The 14,212-nt window shown below is 50.7% G+C and overlaps 1 protein-coding gene across 1 annotated transcript in view; it reads left to right on the top strand.

Moving 5' to 3' along the window:
- Window positions 1–14,212, top strand: part of ADSL (adenylosuccinate lyase) — a 158,780-nt gene that overhangs the window by 48,321 nt on the left and 96,247 nt on the right. Inside the window, exons 6-8 of the mRNA XM_075321777.1 lie at window positions 1–47; window positions 5,943–6,033; window positions 6,496–6,565. Coding sequence (XP_075177892.1) covers window positions 1–47; window positions 5,943–6,033; window positions 6,496–6,565 — 208 coding nt within the window. The remainder of the gene's footprint in view (window positions 48–5,942; window positions 6,034–6,495; window positions 6,566–14,212) is intronic.

The raw sequence follows: 14,212 nt of genomic DNA, 5'->3' as shown, positions 1-14,212 counted from the left end.
GTGGAAGAGTTGGACAGACTTGTGACCAACATGGCTGGATTTAAAAGGCAAGTTAGATGTTTTTGATTATTTTTTTTCTCCAGCAATTTTGAAGTTGCCTTTATGTCCATAATTATATCTATAAAGTTTCTTCAGGATGACCCTTTCGGTTCTAAACTTTTAACCAATATTTTAATATTTATTTGTTACTTGCTTATATAGCGCCATTTGTTTCCACAGCGCTTTACAGACATCATTATCACACTCCCCATTGGGGCTCACAATCTGAATTTCCTATCTGTATGTCTACGGAATATATGTTATATACTGCATTTCTTTATCGTTCCTTTGGGAGACCCAGACCTTGGGTGTTTAGCTTCTGCCTCCGGAGGACACACAAAGTACTACACTTAAAAGTGTAGCTCCTCCCTCTGAGCCTATACACCCCCTGGTGAGCCAGTCACAGCCAGTTTATCGCTTTGTGTTCAGGAGTTTCGTTCCTCCAACTGGTCGTCCTCTAAGCCCTCCTCCTCGTCCGCTAACTCAGCTAAGGACCAGAAATCCAGCTGGCGCTCAAGAGCGCGTCCACAGAAGACCGCAGGAGGTCCTGCCACTAAGGCAGCCTCCTCGTGACTCTCTGCCCGCTCCAGCAACGTCCTTAGTCGGTGGCAGGCTCTCCCACTTTGGCGACGCTTGGTTTCAACAGGTCTCCTATCAGTGGGTGAGAGATATCATTTCTCACGGCTACAGGATAGAATTCTCTTCCAGCCCGCCAAACAGATTTTTTCTCTCAACTCCCCCCTGCTCCAAGGCCGCCGCCTTCTCACAGGCCGTGGCAGCCTTGCAGGCCAACGGAGTAATTGTACCAGTTCCCGCCCGGGAACGGTTCAGAGGTTTTTACTCAAACCTCTTCCTGGTTCCCAAAAAGGACGGTACCTTTCGGCCCATCCTGGATCTCAAGCTTCTCAACAAGCATGTTCGGGTGCGGCACTTTCGCATGGAGTCTCTGCGATCAGTCATTGCCTCAATGACCCAAGGGGATTTCCTGGCATCCATCAACATCAGAGATGCCTATCTACATGTGCCAATTGCAGTTTCACACCAGCATTGGCTACGCTTTGCAATAGAAGATCATTTCCAATTCGTGGCTCTCCCCTTCGGGTTAGCCACGGCACCTCGGGTATTCACCAAGGTCATGGCAGCAGTGATTGCAGTTCTGTACCTCCAGGGGTTGGCAGTGCTCTCTTACCTGGACGACCTTCTAGTCAAGGCTCCATCCAGCGCAGACTGTCAGCGGAGTGTCTCGCTCACTCTCGCCACTCTAGCCCAATTCGGGTGGATTGTCAATCTTCCCAAATCCACTCTGACTCCGACCCAGAGTCTCACGTACCTAGGGATGCAGTTCGAGACTCTGCCGGCACTTGTGAAGTTGCCCTTAGACAAACAGCTGTCACTCCGGTTGGCGGTGCGCTCTCTCCTGAGGCCCCACCGTTATACCCTCAGGCGTCTGATGCAGGTGCTGGGTCAAATGGTGGCGTCCATGGAGGCTGTTCCCTTTGCCCAGTTCCATCTGCGCCCCCTGCAGCTGGACATTCTCCGCTGTTGGGACAAGCGGCCTTCCTCCGTACACAAGTCAGTGTCTCTGTCGCCACGGACCAAGAGCTCTCTTCAGTGGTGGCTTCGGCCCCTCTCCCTGTCCCAAGGGCGCTCCTGCCTGGCCCCGTCCGGGGTGATTCTCACCACGGATGCCAGCCTATCCGGCTGGGGAGCGGTATGTCTCCACCACAGAGCACAGGGCACTTGGACTCCGTCCGAGTCAGCCCTTTCAATCAATGTGCTGGAAACCAGAGCCGTGTTTCTAGCTCTTCTAGCATTTCACCACCTGCTGGCGGGCAGGCACATTCGAGTCCAGTCAGACAACGCGACAGTGGTTGCCTACATCAACCATCAAGGCGGGACACGCAGCCGCCTGGCAATGATGGAGGTACAACGCATTCTTCAATGGGCGGAGGACTCCAGGTCCACCATATCCGCAGTCCACATCCCAGGCGTGGACAACTGGGAGGCAGATTATCTCAGCCGTCAAAGCGTGGACGGTGGCGAGTGGTCCCTGCACCCGGCAGTATTTCAGTCGATCTGCCGCAAATGGGGCACTCCGGATGTGGACCTAATGGCATCCCGTCACAACAACAAAGTTCCTGTTTACGTGGCTCGCTCCCACATTCCTCAGGCCTTCGCCGCGCACGCTCTGGTTCAGGACTGGTCCCAGTTTCGTCTGTCCTACGTGTTTTCCCCCTCTAGCTCTCTTGCCCAGAGTTCTGCGCAAGATCAGAATGGAGGGTCGTCGAGTCATCCTCATTGCACCGGACTGGTCCAGGCGAGCTTGGTATCCGGACCTGCTCCAACTGTCCGTAGAGATGCCGTGGCAGCTCCCGGACCGTCCAGACCTACTCTCGCAAGATCCGTTTTTCTGCCCGAATTCTGCGGCTCTCAAATTGACGGCGTGGCTCTTGAGTCCTGGATTTTGACGGCTTCTGGTATTCCCCCTGAAGTCATCTCCACTATGACTCGGGCCCGTAAGTCTTCCTCCTCTAAGATCTATCACAGGACTTGGAAAATTTTCCTGTCCTGGTGTCGCTCTACCGGCCATCCCCCTTGGCCATTCTCCTTGCCGACCCTTCTGTCTTTTCTACAGTCCGGTCTGCAGCTAGGACTGTCCCTCAACTCTCTCAAGGGACAAGTTTCGGCTCTGTCAGTTCTGTTCCAGCGGCGTCTCGCTCGGCTGGCTCAGGTCCGCACCTTCATGCAGGGCGCGTCTCACATCATTCCGCCTTACCGGCGGCCCTTGGACCCCTGGGACCTTAACTTGGTTCTCACGGTCTTGCAGAAACCCCCCCTTTGAGCCTCTTAGGGAGGTTTCTTTGTACCGTCTTTCACAGAAAGTGGCCTTTCTGGTTGCCATAACTTCTCTCAGGAGAGTCTCTGATTTGGCTGCGCTCTCCTCGGAGTCACCTTTTTTAGTCTTTCATCAAGACAAGGTGGTTCTCCGTCCGACTCCGGACTTCCTTCCTAAGGTGGTCTCTCCTTTCCACCTTAACCAGGACATTACCTTACCTTCCTTCTGTCCGGCCCCTGTACATACTCTAGATCTGGTGCGTGCTCTCCAGATCTATGTGTCTCGCACTGCTGCGCTTAGGCGGTGCACCTCTCTTTTTGTGCTAACCACAGGTCGGCGCAAGGGCCTCCCTGCTTCTAAGCCGACCTTAGCCCGTTGGATTAGGTCGACCATCTCGGACGCCTACCAGAGTACGCAGGCGCCTCCCCCGCCGGGATCAAAGCACACTCGACCAGAGCTGTCAGTGCCTCTTGGGCTTTTAGGCACCAGGCTACGGCTCAACAAGTCTGTCAGGCTGCCACTTGGGCTAGCCTGCATACCTTCTCGAAGCACTACCAAGTTTCATGCTCATGCTTCGGCAGATGCGAGCTTGGGCAGATGCATCCTTCAGGCGGCGGTCGCCCATTTGTGAAGTTAGGCTCTGCCTACTTCTTAGTTTTTCTGTTTATTTCCCACCCAGGGACTGCTTTGGAACGTCCCAAGGTCTGGGTCTCCCAAAGGAACGATAAAGAAAAAGAGAATTTTGTTTACTTACCGTAAATTCTTTTTCTTATAGTTCCATCTTGGGAGACCCAGCACCCTCCCTGTTGCCTGTTTGGCAATTTCCTTGTTCCGCGTGTTTTCACCGGCTGTTGTCGTTGACAGAGTCTCCGGTTGTTCCGGCTCTTGCTCTGTTCTACTTGTGGGTGGCTATTCTCTTTCAGCTTTTGCACTAAACTGGCTGTGACTGGCTCACCAGGGGGTGTATAGGCTCAGAGGGAGGAGCTACACTTTTAAGTGTAGTACTTTGTGTGTCCTCCGGAGGCAGAAGCTAAACACCCAAGGTCTGGGTCTCCCAAGACGGAACTATAAGAAAAAGAATTTACGGTAAGTAAACAAAATTCTCTTTTTTAAAGTGTAAACATTATGCAGATTGTTCTAATTTCTTATCTCTAGCGCTGACACCATTTAGCTAAAATATATTGCTTAAAAATTATGTGTTGGATATGGTACAAAGTGCCAGAAGAAATTATCTCTAGACTGAAACCAAAATATTTTGTCCATGGCAATGGGGGACACAGGAACCTGGGTTATAGCTGCTGCTACTAGGAAGTGGACAGGTCCTTCCACCTGCTTTAACCCTTTTGCAGGTTCTCCAGCTTAGGCTAGTTTCACACTACGTCTTTTTAACATCCGCTGAAAACGTTTTTTTAGCGGAAGTACGGATCCTGCTTTTACAGCAAATAACGTATGCAAACGCATATGTTATTTTGCAGGATCCTGCACTGGATATTTAGGGGCGGGCATTGGAGTCATGTGATCGGGAGTGAGGGGAACTAGACTGGGAGGAGGCTTCTGACAGCTGCAGACGCTGGTAACCAAGGTAAACATCGGCCTTGGATACCCGATATTTATCTTGGTTACGAGTGTCTGCAGCTGCTAGGAGCCGGGCTGCCTGCACGCGTAACCAACGTAAACATCGGGTAACTAAGAGAAGTGGTTACGCGATATTTACCTTGGTTACGAGTGTCCGCAGCTCTCAGGTGGGAGAGAGAGGGAGGGGGAAAGACAGAGATAGAGAGAGGGGGTGAGGGAGGGAGTAGAGAGATAGACAGATCACTGGAGACTGGTTCTGGGCATGCTCAGTACTTTCTGGGCATGCTCAGTACAAAAGCAGGATCCTGTTACAACGCAACTGAACGCATTCTGCTAGGCAGGATCCAGCACTCATTGAAATGCATTGCAGCTCGCGGCGCAATGTGAAGGATCCTGTGAGATGCGTTATTTTGACAAAGCAAAAAAACGCTACATGTTGCGTTTTTGAAACATGTTAAAATAACGCAAAAGGACGGATCCTGCGTCTAACGGACGCAAACGCATGCGAACGCAGGTGGACGCGAGTCCATTGAAAATGCATTGAAGTGAAAACGGATTTGCACAGGATCCGTACTTCCGTTAAAATAACGTTTTCAACGGATGTTAAAAAGACGTAGTGTGAAACCAGCCTTATCAGTTTTGACTTGGTTACCTGGCCCCCTGCCTTCAGAGTCTTTTTGGGCATGCTTTTCAACACCATTTAGGCCATGATTATCCTACCAAGAGAAAAACTCCAGACCCTCCAACAATAAGTGTTATCTCCTCAGGGAAACAGACTAATCTCAATCTGGCATTGCATGTGAAGCCTAGAGGTACTGTCACACGTAACGAGATCGCTAGCAAGATCGCAGCTGAGTCACTGTTTGGTGACGCAGTAGCGATCCTGTTAGCAATCTTGTTATGTGTGACATCTACCAGTGATCAGGCCCCTGCTGTGAGATCTCTAGTTGTTGCAGAATGGTCCAGGCCATTTTCTTCAAAGGTGATGTCCTGCTGGGCAGGACACATCGCTGTGTTTGACACTGTGTGACAGGGTCACAGTGACTGCTGATATCGTTATACACGTCGCTACTGCGACCTGTATTGTTCCTGCATCGCTGGTAAGATCTGACTGTGTGACATCTCACCAGCGACCTACCAGCGACTTACCAGTGATCCCTATCAGGTCGCATCGTTTTCGGGATCGCTGGTAAGTCGTTGTGTGTGACTGGGCCTAGGTCTCATGATTTCTTCCATGAAAGCAATCTTGTAAGCCCGACTTCACACTCGTCCCTTCCTTATCTCGTGAAGTAACCCAGTTGCAAAAAATGTATTTTTACCCCAAAATATGTGCATAAAAAAAATGCTCTAAAAGTGTCCATATCCTATAAAAGAATTCGAAGATAGACATTAGCATTTAGCCTTGATGTATGGTATGTTTGACCTTGTTCCAGGAACAAGACAATTACGCCAATTTCTGGCTATATAAAAAGTTGATTGTTTGTTTTTAAAGGGCTTATATAGTTACTGGACAAACCTATAGTCGGAAGGTGGATGTAGAAGTATTGTCTGTCCTGGCCAGTCTAGGAGCCACAGTCCACAAGGTGGGTATGAAAATGGACTGAAATCCATATTTTTATTGATATTCTTCAGTCATTCCTAATTCTCCTGAAACGCCAGAATTCTGCTGGCTCCTTATCACCAGGGAGTGGAGCATTGTGACAATTGACAGAGAGTTATTGATTGCTGTAAGGCCAGATTGTTCTGTGTTTTTCACGGTCCAAGTGTAGACCGCGATGCTCTGACCGGTCACGAGTCTCGTGATATATGCCTATAAGGCTGTCGCAAGTGGATCACAGGACTTGCTGCAGGTTTGGGTGGTGGGGGAGGGGGAGATGAGATTTTTCCTTCTTGTGGTGTAAACTGTGTCTGGCCCCAGCACCCATCCAAATGAAGCCCCACATAATGAAAAAATATATCTCAAATGTACTTATAAAATATATGAAGCCAATGTTAAAGATGTTAGTATTGTGTTTCCATACCATAGTGCATTATCTTTTCTATAGATATGTACCGATATTCGTTTGTTAGCCAACTTGAAGGAAGTTGAGGAGCCGTTTGAGAAGGAGCAAATTGGTGAGTTTTCTTGTTTAAAAATGCAAAAAAGTTAGTTTTTCACTAAGCGATGTTTTATTAGTTTTGCTTGTGATGTTACGGATCATAAATGTAAATTAAAAACTTTTCACTTGTGATTTACAGAATCCTTCAGTAAGGTTAAATCAACATCCAAACCTCTTATGTGGGCAGGGAGGACTTTGAAATCCACTGATGCCTTAATATCTGTTGATGCATTCTTGATGATTTAAAGAGGTGGTCCACTACAAAACATGGTGGTCAGATCAGTGTAAAGCTGAGGCAGAAGGCTTTTTCTAAATACCTTCTTTTTTAAATTCTGCATGTGAGCGACGCTATCACTATTCACTCATCCCCATCACGTTAGCCGGACTGCAGTGACCTCTGATGTCCGGTGATGTCATGTCAACTTCTGGAATTGGAAGCTGACCTCGTATCACCTCATTCACAGAGACTGAGTCCCACATCGGCAATGCCAGAACAACTACTAATTCCGGAAGCTGACCTGACACCATTGGACATCAGAGGTCGCTGCAACCTGGTTCATGTGATGGTGCATGAGTAGACAGCAATATGGACAACCGAAGGTATTTAGAAAAAGCCTTCTGTCTCAGGTTTACATCGATTGGGCCACTATGCTTTGTGGTGGACCACCTCTTTAAGCCACTGCCATGAAACACTTAACTTTGATGGATAGCTCACTGTCTGTGTGACAGGAGCCAGGCAATGAAATATGACAGATATTAATCAAGCTAAAAAGGCTGGTGCTAGGCAGGGAACCAACCAGGAGAGGCAGAGGCTTCGGAAGTTCTCGGTCAGGGCCTGAGCTTTTAATGTTTTATATGCATATGAGTGAAAAAGTTAATTACCTGGGAATGCAAGAACACATAGAAGATAAAATTGAAACTTCAAAAACCTGAATAGCCATATATGCTTTTTGGGAAGAGATTAGGTTAGGAGTCTTACTGACAAGATTCCCTTTTATGAGCAATGACACTAGACTATCACAGCCATCAGATATGTTAAATAGGACCTGTCACTTGCTCAGAAAAGAGTTAATTACCTAGTAGAAAAATTCCAAAGCGCCCCTGATTCTGAAACTCTTTTCCATTTCTTTGTCGCTCCATTGGGAGACCCAGACAATTGGGTGTATAGCTATTGCCTCTGGAGGCCACACAAAGTATTACACTTAAAAGTGTAAGGCCCCTCCCCTTCTGGCTATACACCCCCAGTGGGACCACTGGCTCACCAGTTTTGTGCTTTGTGCGAAGGAGGCAACACATCCACGCATAGCTCCACTTTTTAGTCAGCAGCAGCTGCTGACTATGTCGGATGGAAGAAAAGAGGACACATATAGTGTCCCCAGCATGCTCCCTTCTCACCCCACTGTGTCGGAGGTGTTTGTAAGGTTGAGGTACCCATTGCGGGTACGGCGGCAGGAGCCCACATGCTGATTCCTTCCCCATCCCTTTTTACAGGGCTCTGGGTGAAGTGGGATTTACCGGTCTCCAGGCACTGAGACCGTGCTCCATCTACAGCCCCTGGAGAAGATGCTGGATGGAGCGGAGTACATCAGGGACATGGCCCTGCTTCCTCAAGGTACTCTGTGTCCCCGTGCATTTGGCGCTCACACCGCAGCATGCTGGGTGTTGTAGTGCGCCGGGGGACATCAGCGCTGCGGCGCCTGTGCCATAGCCTCATTCAGCTTAGCTGAAGCAGGCACACTTATGGGACTCGGCCGCGCCGGCCGCTGGGACTGCGGCACGGCTGGCACTTGTAGTGCGCCGGGGACTTCAGCGCGGCCTGCGCTTTTACGGCGGCCGCGCTGATAACTACAGTCCCCGGTTTTTGCGGCCTGCTTCCGTTCGTTCCCGCCCCCAGACCTGCCAGTCAGGAGAGGGGCGGGACGCTGCCCACGTCTAGGACTCGGGCGCGCCGGCCGCTGGAACAGCGGCGCGGCTGGCACTTGTAGTGCGCCGGGGACTTCAGCGCGGCCCGCGCTTTTACGGCGGCCGCGCTGATAACTCGAGTCCCCGGCTTTTGCGGCCTGCTTTAGTTCGTTCCCGCCCCCAGACCTGCCAGTCAGGAGAGGGGCGGGACGCTGGCCACTTCTAGGGCGGTCGCGCCGGCCGCTGGGACTGCGGCGCGGCTGGCACTTGTGGTGCGCCGGGGACTTCAGCGCGGCCCGCGCTTTTACGGTGGCCGCGCTGTTAACTCGAGTCCCCGGCTTCTGGGCCTAGTCTCCCTTCGTTACCGCCCACAGCCCTGACAGTCAGGGTAGGGGCGTGACGCTGCATAGAGCAGAGCTGAGAGCTGGAGTATGTTTTGCATACTCCACCCCTCTCACTGTGTGCACTGTGAATCCGGATTCCCGCACTTTCTCAGGCACGCCCACGGCTTCCTTCTCTACAAGGACACCGGCAGCCATTAGTGTCAGTTTCTGTACGATACAGAGACAAGTGTGGAAGACCCTGGCATTCTGATAGTCACACAATTGCTGTAACAGGCGTTAAGCAGCACCTGTGGTGCTAACCCCACTAGTGCAGAATTGCACTTATAGATATGCTTGTACTATATACATTGCACTGTTTGGTCGCACGTTGTATATACCCTCCTGGATTATGCGGAGGAGTTATCAGCATATTCTCTGTGTAAAACAAAGGTGCAGAACCACATGTTTTTCTATACAGCTGGTACAGCATGTACGGCTATACGGCCGGCAGGTACATAGACTCCCATTGTACGCACTAATGGCCAGGGGATGAGGACGGTGTCTGCAGTATTTACTGACAGTTTTTCTGAGACTATGGCTATGATACTAGAAGCCTAGCAGTCCGGACATGTCTCTCACAATATGGGCACTGTTGAATCATTGATCCATGGCCCCCCTCAGTGTGAATAACTAACAGCTCCGGGAATGTCACACGCATCCCAGAGTCACGGCTCTGCACGGACGTCAGTCCCAGACAGCCTAAGTGGGCTCGCTATGAGCGGCCTCGGTTTCATCAGGGTCCTAACAGAAGGACTCGCTGTGTAATGAGGCGGAAGTAGCGGCTCAGGATTCTGATCCTGAGACCGCTCTCAATCTGGATACACCTGATTGTGACGCCATAGTAAATAATCTTATAGCGTCCATCTATAGAATGTGGGTTATTTCTCACAACTCCTCCAGTGGAGGAGTCAGCTTCACGTATTTTTCTGGACCACTCTGCCTTCAGAGAGGCAGTCCAGGAACACCACGCTTATCCAGATATGCGCTTCTCCAAACGGCTTAGGATACACGCTATCCCTGTCCCCTGACTTGGTCAAGGACTGGACCCAATGTCCCGAGCGGCATCCTCCAATCTCCAGGCTTGTAGCTAGATCCATAGTTGCAGTGGGAGATGGAACTGCAAACTCAAAGATGCCACTGACAGACAGATGGATCTCTGGTCGAAAGCCATCTATGAGGCTGTCGGCGCACCGTTGGCTCCGGCATTCTCTCCCTTGGGGCACTCCAAGCTATTTCAGCTTGTCTTACACAGATTGACACGGTTACACGTACATCTGTGCCGCAGGTGGCATCCTTAACCTCTCAAATGTCTGCATTTGTTTCTTACGCGATTCAGGTTGTCCTGGACTCTGCGAACCGTGCGGCGGTAGCCTCCGCTACTCCGTGTTTTTAAGCAGAGCCTGGTCTGCTCGTTAAGTGAATGGAAGGCAGATTCTGCTTCCAAAAAAGGTTGCCTAACCAGTTGCCTTTTTCTGCTGACCGACTGTTTGGTGAGCGTTGGATGTAACCATCAAATAGTCCAGGGGTAAGGATTCATCCTTTCCTCAGCCCGGACACAACAAACCCCAACAGAGCAAGAGGCAGTCGGGGTTTTCGGCCTTTTCGAGGCTCGGGCAGGTCCCATTTTTCCTCGTCCAAGGTGGACTCAAGAGGATCAGAGGTGCTAAGATTCTTAGCGGGCTCAGTCTCGCCCAAAAAAGCGACAGTCGGAAAACCCGCTTCCAAGGCGGCTTCCTCATGACTTGCGGCCTCGGTCGGTAGCAGGCTCTCCCGCCTTGGCGATATTTAGCTGCTATAGGTCAATGACCATTGAGTGTGAGACATTCTGTCTCACGGGTACAGGATAGAGCTCACTTCTCGTCCTCCAACTCGATTCTTCAGAATTTCTCCACCTCCCGGCCGGGCCGCTGCTCTTCTGCAAACGGGGTGCACTCTATAGGCAGAAAGAGTGATGACCCCCGTTCCTCTTCAGGAACAAGGTCACGGTTTTTACCCCAAATTCTTTGCGGTACCTATAACAACGGGCCGTTCCGTCCCGTTCTGGATCTAAAAATGCTCAGCAAGCTCGTGGACACCAGGCGGTTCCGGATGGAATCCCTCCGCCATGTCATCGCCTCAAGGTCCCAAGGATATTTCCTAGCATCATTAGGCATCAAGGATGCTTATCCACACGTGCCGATTGATCCAGAGCACTAGCGTTTCTACGCTTCGTTATAGGAGACGAACACCCTCTGTTCGTAGCTCTACCTTCCGGCTAGCGACAGTCCAACTGGTCTTCGCCAAGGTCAGGGCAGCAGTAGTCACAGTCCTGCACTCTCAGGGTCACTCTGTGGTCCCGTATTTAGACGATCTACTTGTCAAGGCACTCTCTTAGGAAACATGCCAACACTGCCCGAACGTTGCGCTGGAGACTCTCTAGAGTTTTGGGTGGATCATCAACTTTTTAAAGTCAGATCCGACCCCGACCCTATCGATAACATATCTAGGCATAGAGTTTCTTACTCTCTCAGCGATAGTGAAGCTGCCGCTAGACAAACAGCATTCACTACGGGCTGCAAGCTCTTCTTTAAGAACCAGTCGCACACATTGACACGCCTCATGCACTTCCTACGTAAGATGGTAGCAATGGAGGCAGTTCCTTTCGCGCAGTTTTACTGCGTCCACTACAATGGGACATTCTCCGCCAATGGGACGAGGAGTCGACGTCCCTCAACAGAGTCGTCGTTCTTCTCAGGCGGCCAAGGAATCTCTACGGTGATGGCTTCTTCTCACCTCTTGGTCAAAAAGAAGGTCCTTCCTATCCCCGTCCTGGGCGATAGTTACGACAGACGCGAGTCTATCAGGGTGGGGAGCAGTTTTTCTCCACTACAGCGCTCAGGGTACGTGGACTCAGCAAGAGTCCACTCTTCAGATCAATGTTCTTGAACTCAGAGCAGTGTATCTTGCCCTACAATCCTTCCAACAGCGGCTGGAAAGCAAGCATATCCGACTTCAGTCGGACAGCTCCACAGCAGTGGCATACATCAACCACCAAGGAAGAACGCGCAACCGGCAAGCCTTCCAGGAAGTCCGGCAGGTTTGATGTGGGTGGATGACACGGCATCCACCATATCCACAATTCACATCCCAAGTGTGGAAACTAGGAAGCTGACTTTCTAAGTCGCTGAGGTGTGGCCGAAAGAGTATGGTCTCCTCACCCGGACGGGTTTCAGGAGATCTGGCGCCGCTGACAGAGGCCGGACGTCGATCTAATGGCGTCACGGCACAACAACAATGTGCCAGCTTCATGGCACGGTTTCACAATCATCGAACTCTGGCGGCAAACGCCTTAGTTCAGCATTGGTCGCAGTTCCAGCTCCCTTAGGTGCCATCTCTGGCATTGTTGCCCAGAGTACTGCGCTAGATCAAGACCGACTGCGGCCGCGCCATCCTCGTCGCTACAAATTGGCCGAGGATGTTGTGGTACTCGGTTCTGTGGTGCCTCACGGTAGGCTAACCGGGGGCACTACCAGACCAATCAGACTGGCTGTCTCAAGGGCCATTCTTCCATTTGAATTCTACGGCTCTCAACCGGATGGTGTGGCATTGAGTCCTGGAACCTAGTGTCGTTAGGATTACCTCTGGACGTGGTTGCCACCATGAGACAGGCTAGCATACCAACGTCCGCCAAGATTGACCACAGGACGTGGAAGATGTTCTTATCTCGGTGCTCGGCGCAGGGTGTTTCTCCCTGGCCGGTTGCATCGTCTATGTTTCCTTCCTTCCTGCAATCTAGGTAGGAAAATGGGTTGTCGCTCAGTTCCCTTTAGGGACAAGTCTCAGCGCTATCTGTATTTTTTTCAGAAACGACGACTTCCTCAGGTACGCACGTTCCTACGGGGAGTTTGTCTTCTCAGCACTCCGTACAAGCGGCTGTTTGAGCCCTGAGATCTGAACAAGGTTCTAATTGCTCTCCAGATGCCGCCTTTCGAGCCTTTGAAGGATGTCTCCCTTCCCGTTTTTCACGGGAAGTGGCCTTCTACTAACGTTCTCGTCTCTTAGGAGAGTTTCCGAGCTAGCAACGCTCTTATACAAACTCTCTTCCTGGTCCTTCACCAGGACAGGGTAGTTCTGCGTCCGGTTCCGGAATTTCTCCCTAAGGTGGTATCCCATTTTCATATCAATCAGGATATCACCTCACCTTCTTTGTGTCCTCGTCCAGTCCATCAATTTCAGAAAGATTTGCATCTGTTGGTTCTGGTGAGAGCACTCAGGTTCTACTTCCCGCATGGCGCTCCTGCGCCACCCGGATGCACTCTTTGTCCTTGTCGCTGGTCGGCGTAAACAGTCGCAAGCTTCCAGATCCACCCTTGCTCGGGGGATCGAGGAACCAATTCTTGAAACCTACAGTTCTACTGGGCTTCGGGTTCTCTCAAGGCCGAAGGCCCATTCTACCAGAGCCGTGGGTGCATCCTGGGCATTACGGCACCAGGCTGCGGCTCAGCAGGTGCGTCAGGCACCCACCTGGTCGAGTCTACTTACTTTTACCAAGCATTATCAGATGCATACCTACGCTTCGGCAGACGCCAGCCTAGGTAGATAAGTCATTCAGGCGGCGGTTGGCCACCTGTAGGAGAGGGCCGTTTGACGGCCCTATCATGAGGTATTCTTTTACCCACCCAGGGATTGCTTTTGGACATCCCAATTGTCTGGGTCTCCCAATGGAGCGACAAAGAAGAAGGGAATTTTGTTTACTTACCGTAAATTCCTTTTCTTCTAGCTCCAATTGGGAGACCCAGCACCCGCCCTGTTTTCTCGGGGTTTTTCTGTTTCTTCGGGTACACATGTTGTTCATGTGGTATGGTTCAGTTCTCCGATGTTTCCTCGGATTGAATTGGTCTTTAAACCAGTTATTGGCTTTCCTCCTTCTTGCTTTGGCACTAAAACTGGTGAGCCAGTGGTCCCACTGGGGGTGTATAGCCAGAAGGGGAGGGGCCTTACACTTTTAAGTGTAATACTTTGTGTGGCCTCCAGAGGCAATAGCTATACACCCAATTGTCTGGGTCTCCCAATTGGAGCTAGAAGAAAAGGAATTTACGGTAAGTAAACAAAATTCCCTTCTTTGGACTGTGTGGCTCCATTGCAGAGATTCACATTTTTTTTAATGGCTTGTAGCATGTGAAATCTCTGATTTTAGTGCAACTGGGCATATGATCAGAGTCTTCTCTTTGGGTGTGCACTCTCACCCCTCACTCTCAGATGCAGCCAATCACAGCTTAGCAGCATTTGAGACTGCTAGATCCGCTGCTGAGCTGTGATTGGCTTCATCTGATAGGGAGGGGTGAAAGAGCACGACCCCAGGGAAGACTCTGATGAAACGCGACAAGCAGAGATCATTC

This window comes from Anomaloglossus baeobatrachus, chromosome 8 (assembly GCF_048569485.1).
Source record: "Anomaloglossus baeobatrachus isolate aAnoBae1 chromosome 8, aAnoBae1.hap1, whole genome shotgun sequence".
Taxonomy (NCBI): domain Eukaryota; kingdom Metazoa; phylum Chordata; class Amphibia; order Anura; family Aromobatidae; genus Anomaloglossus; species Anomaloglossus baeobatrachus.
Note: the sequence above shows the minus strand (reverse complement) of the source record. Positions and strands in the feature narration are given on the sequence as shown.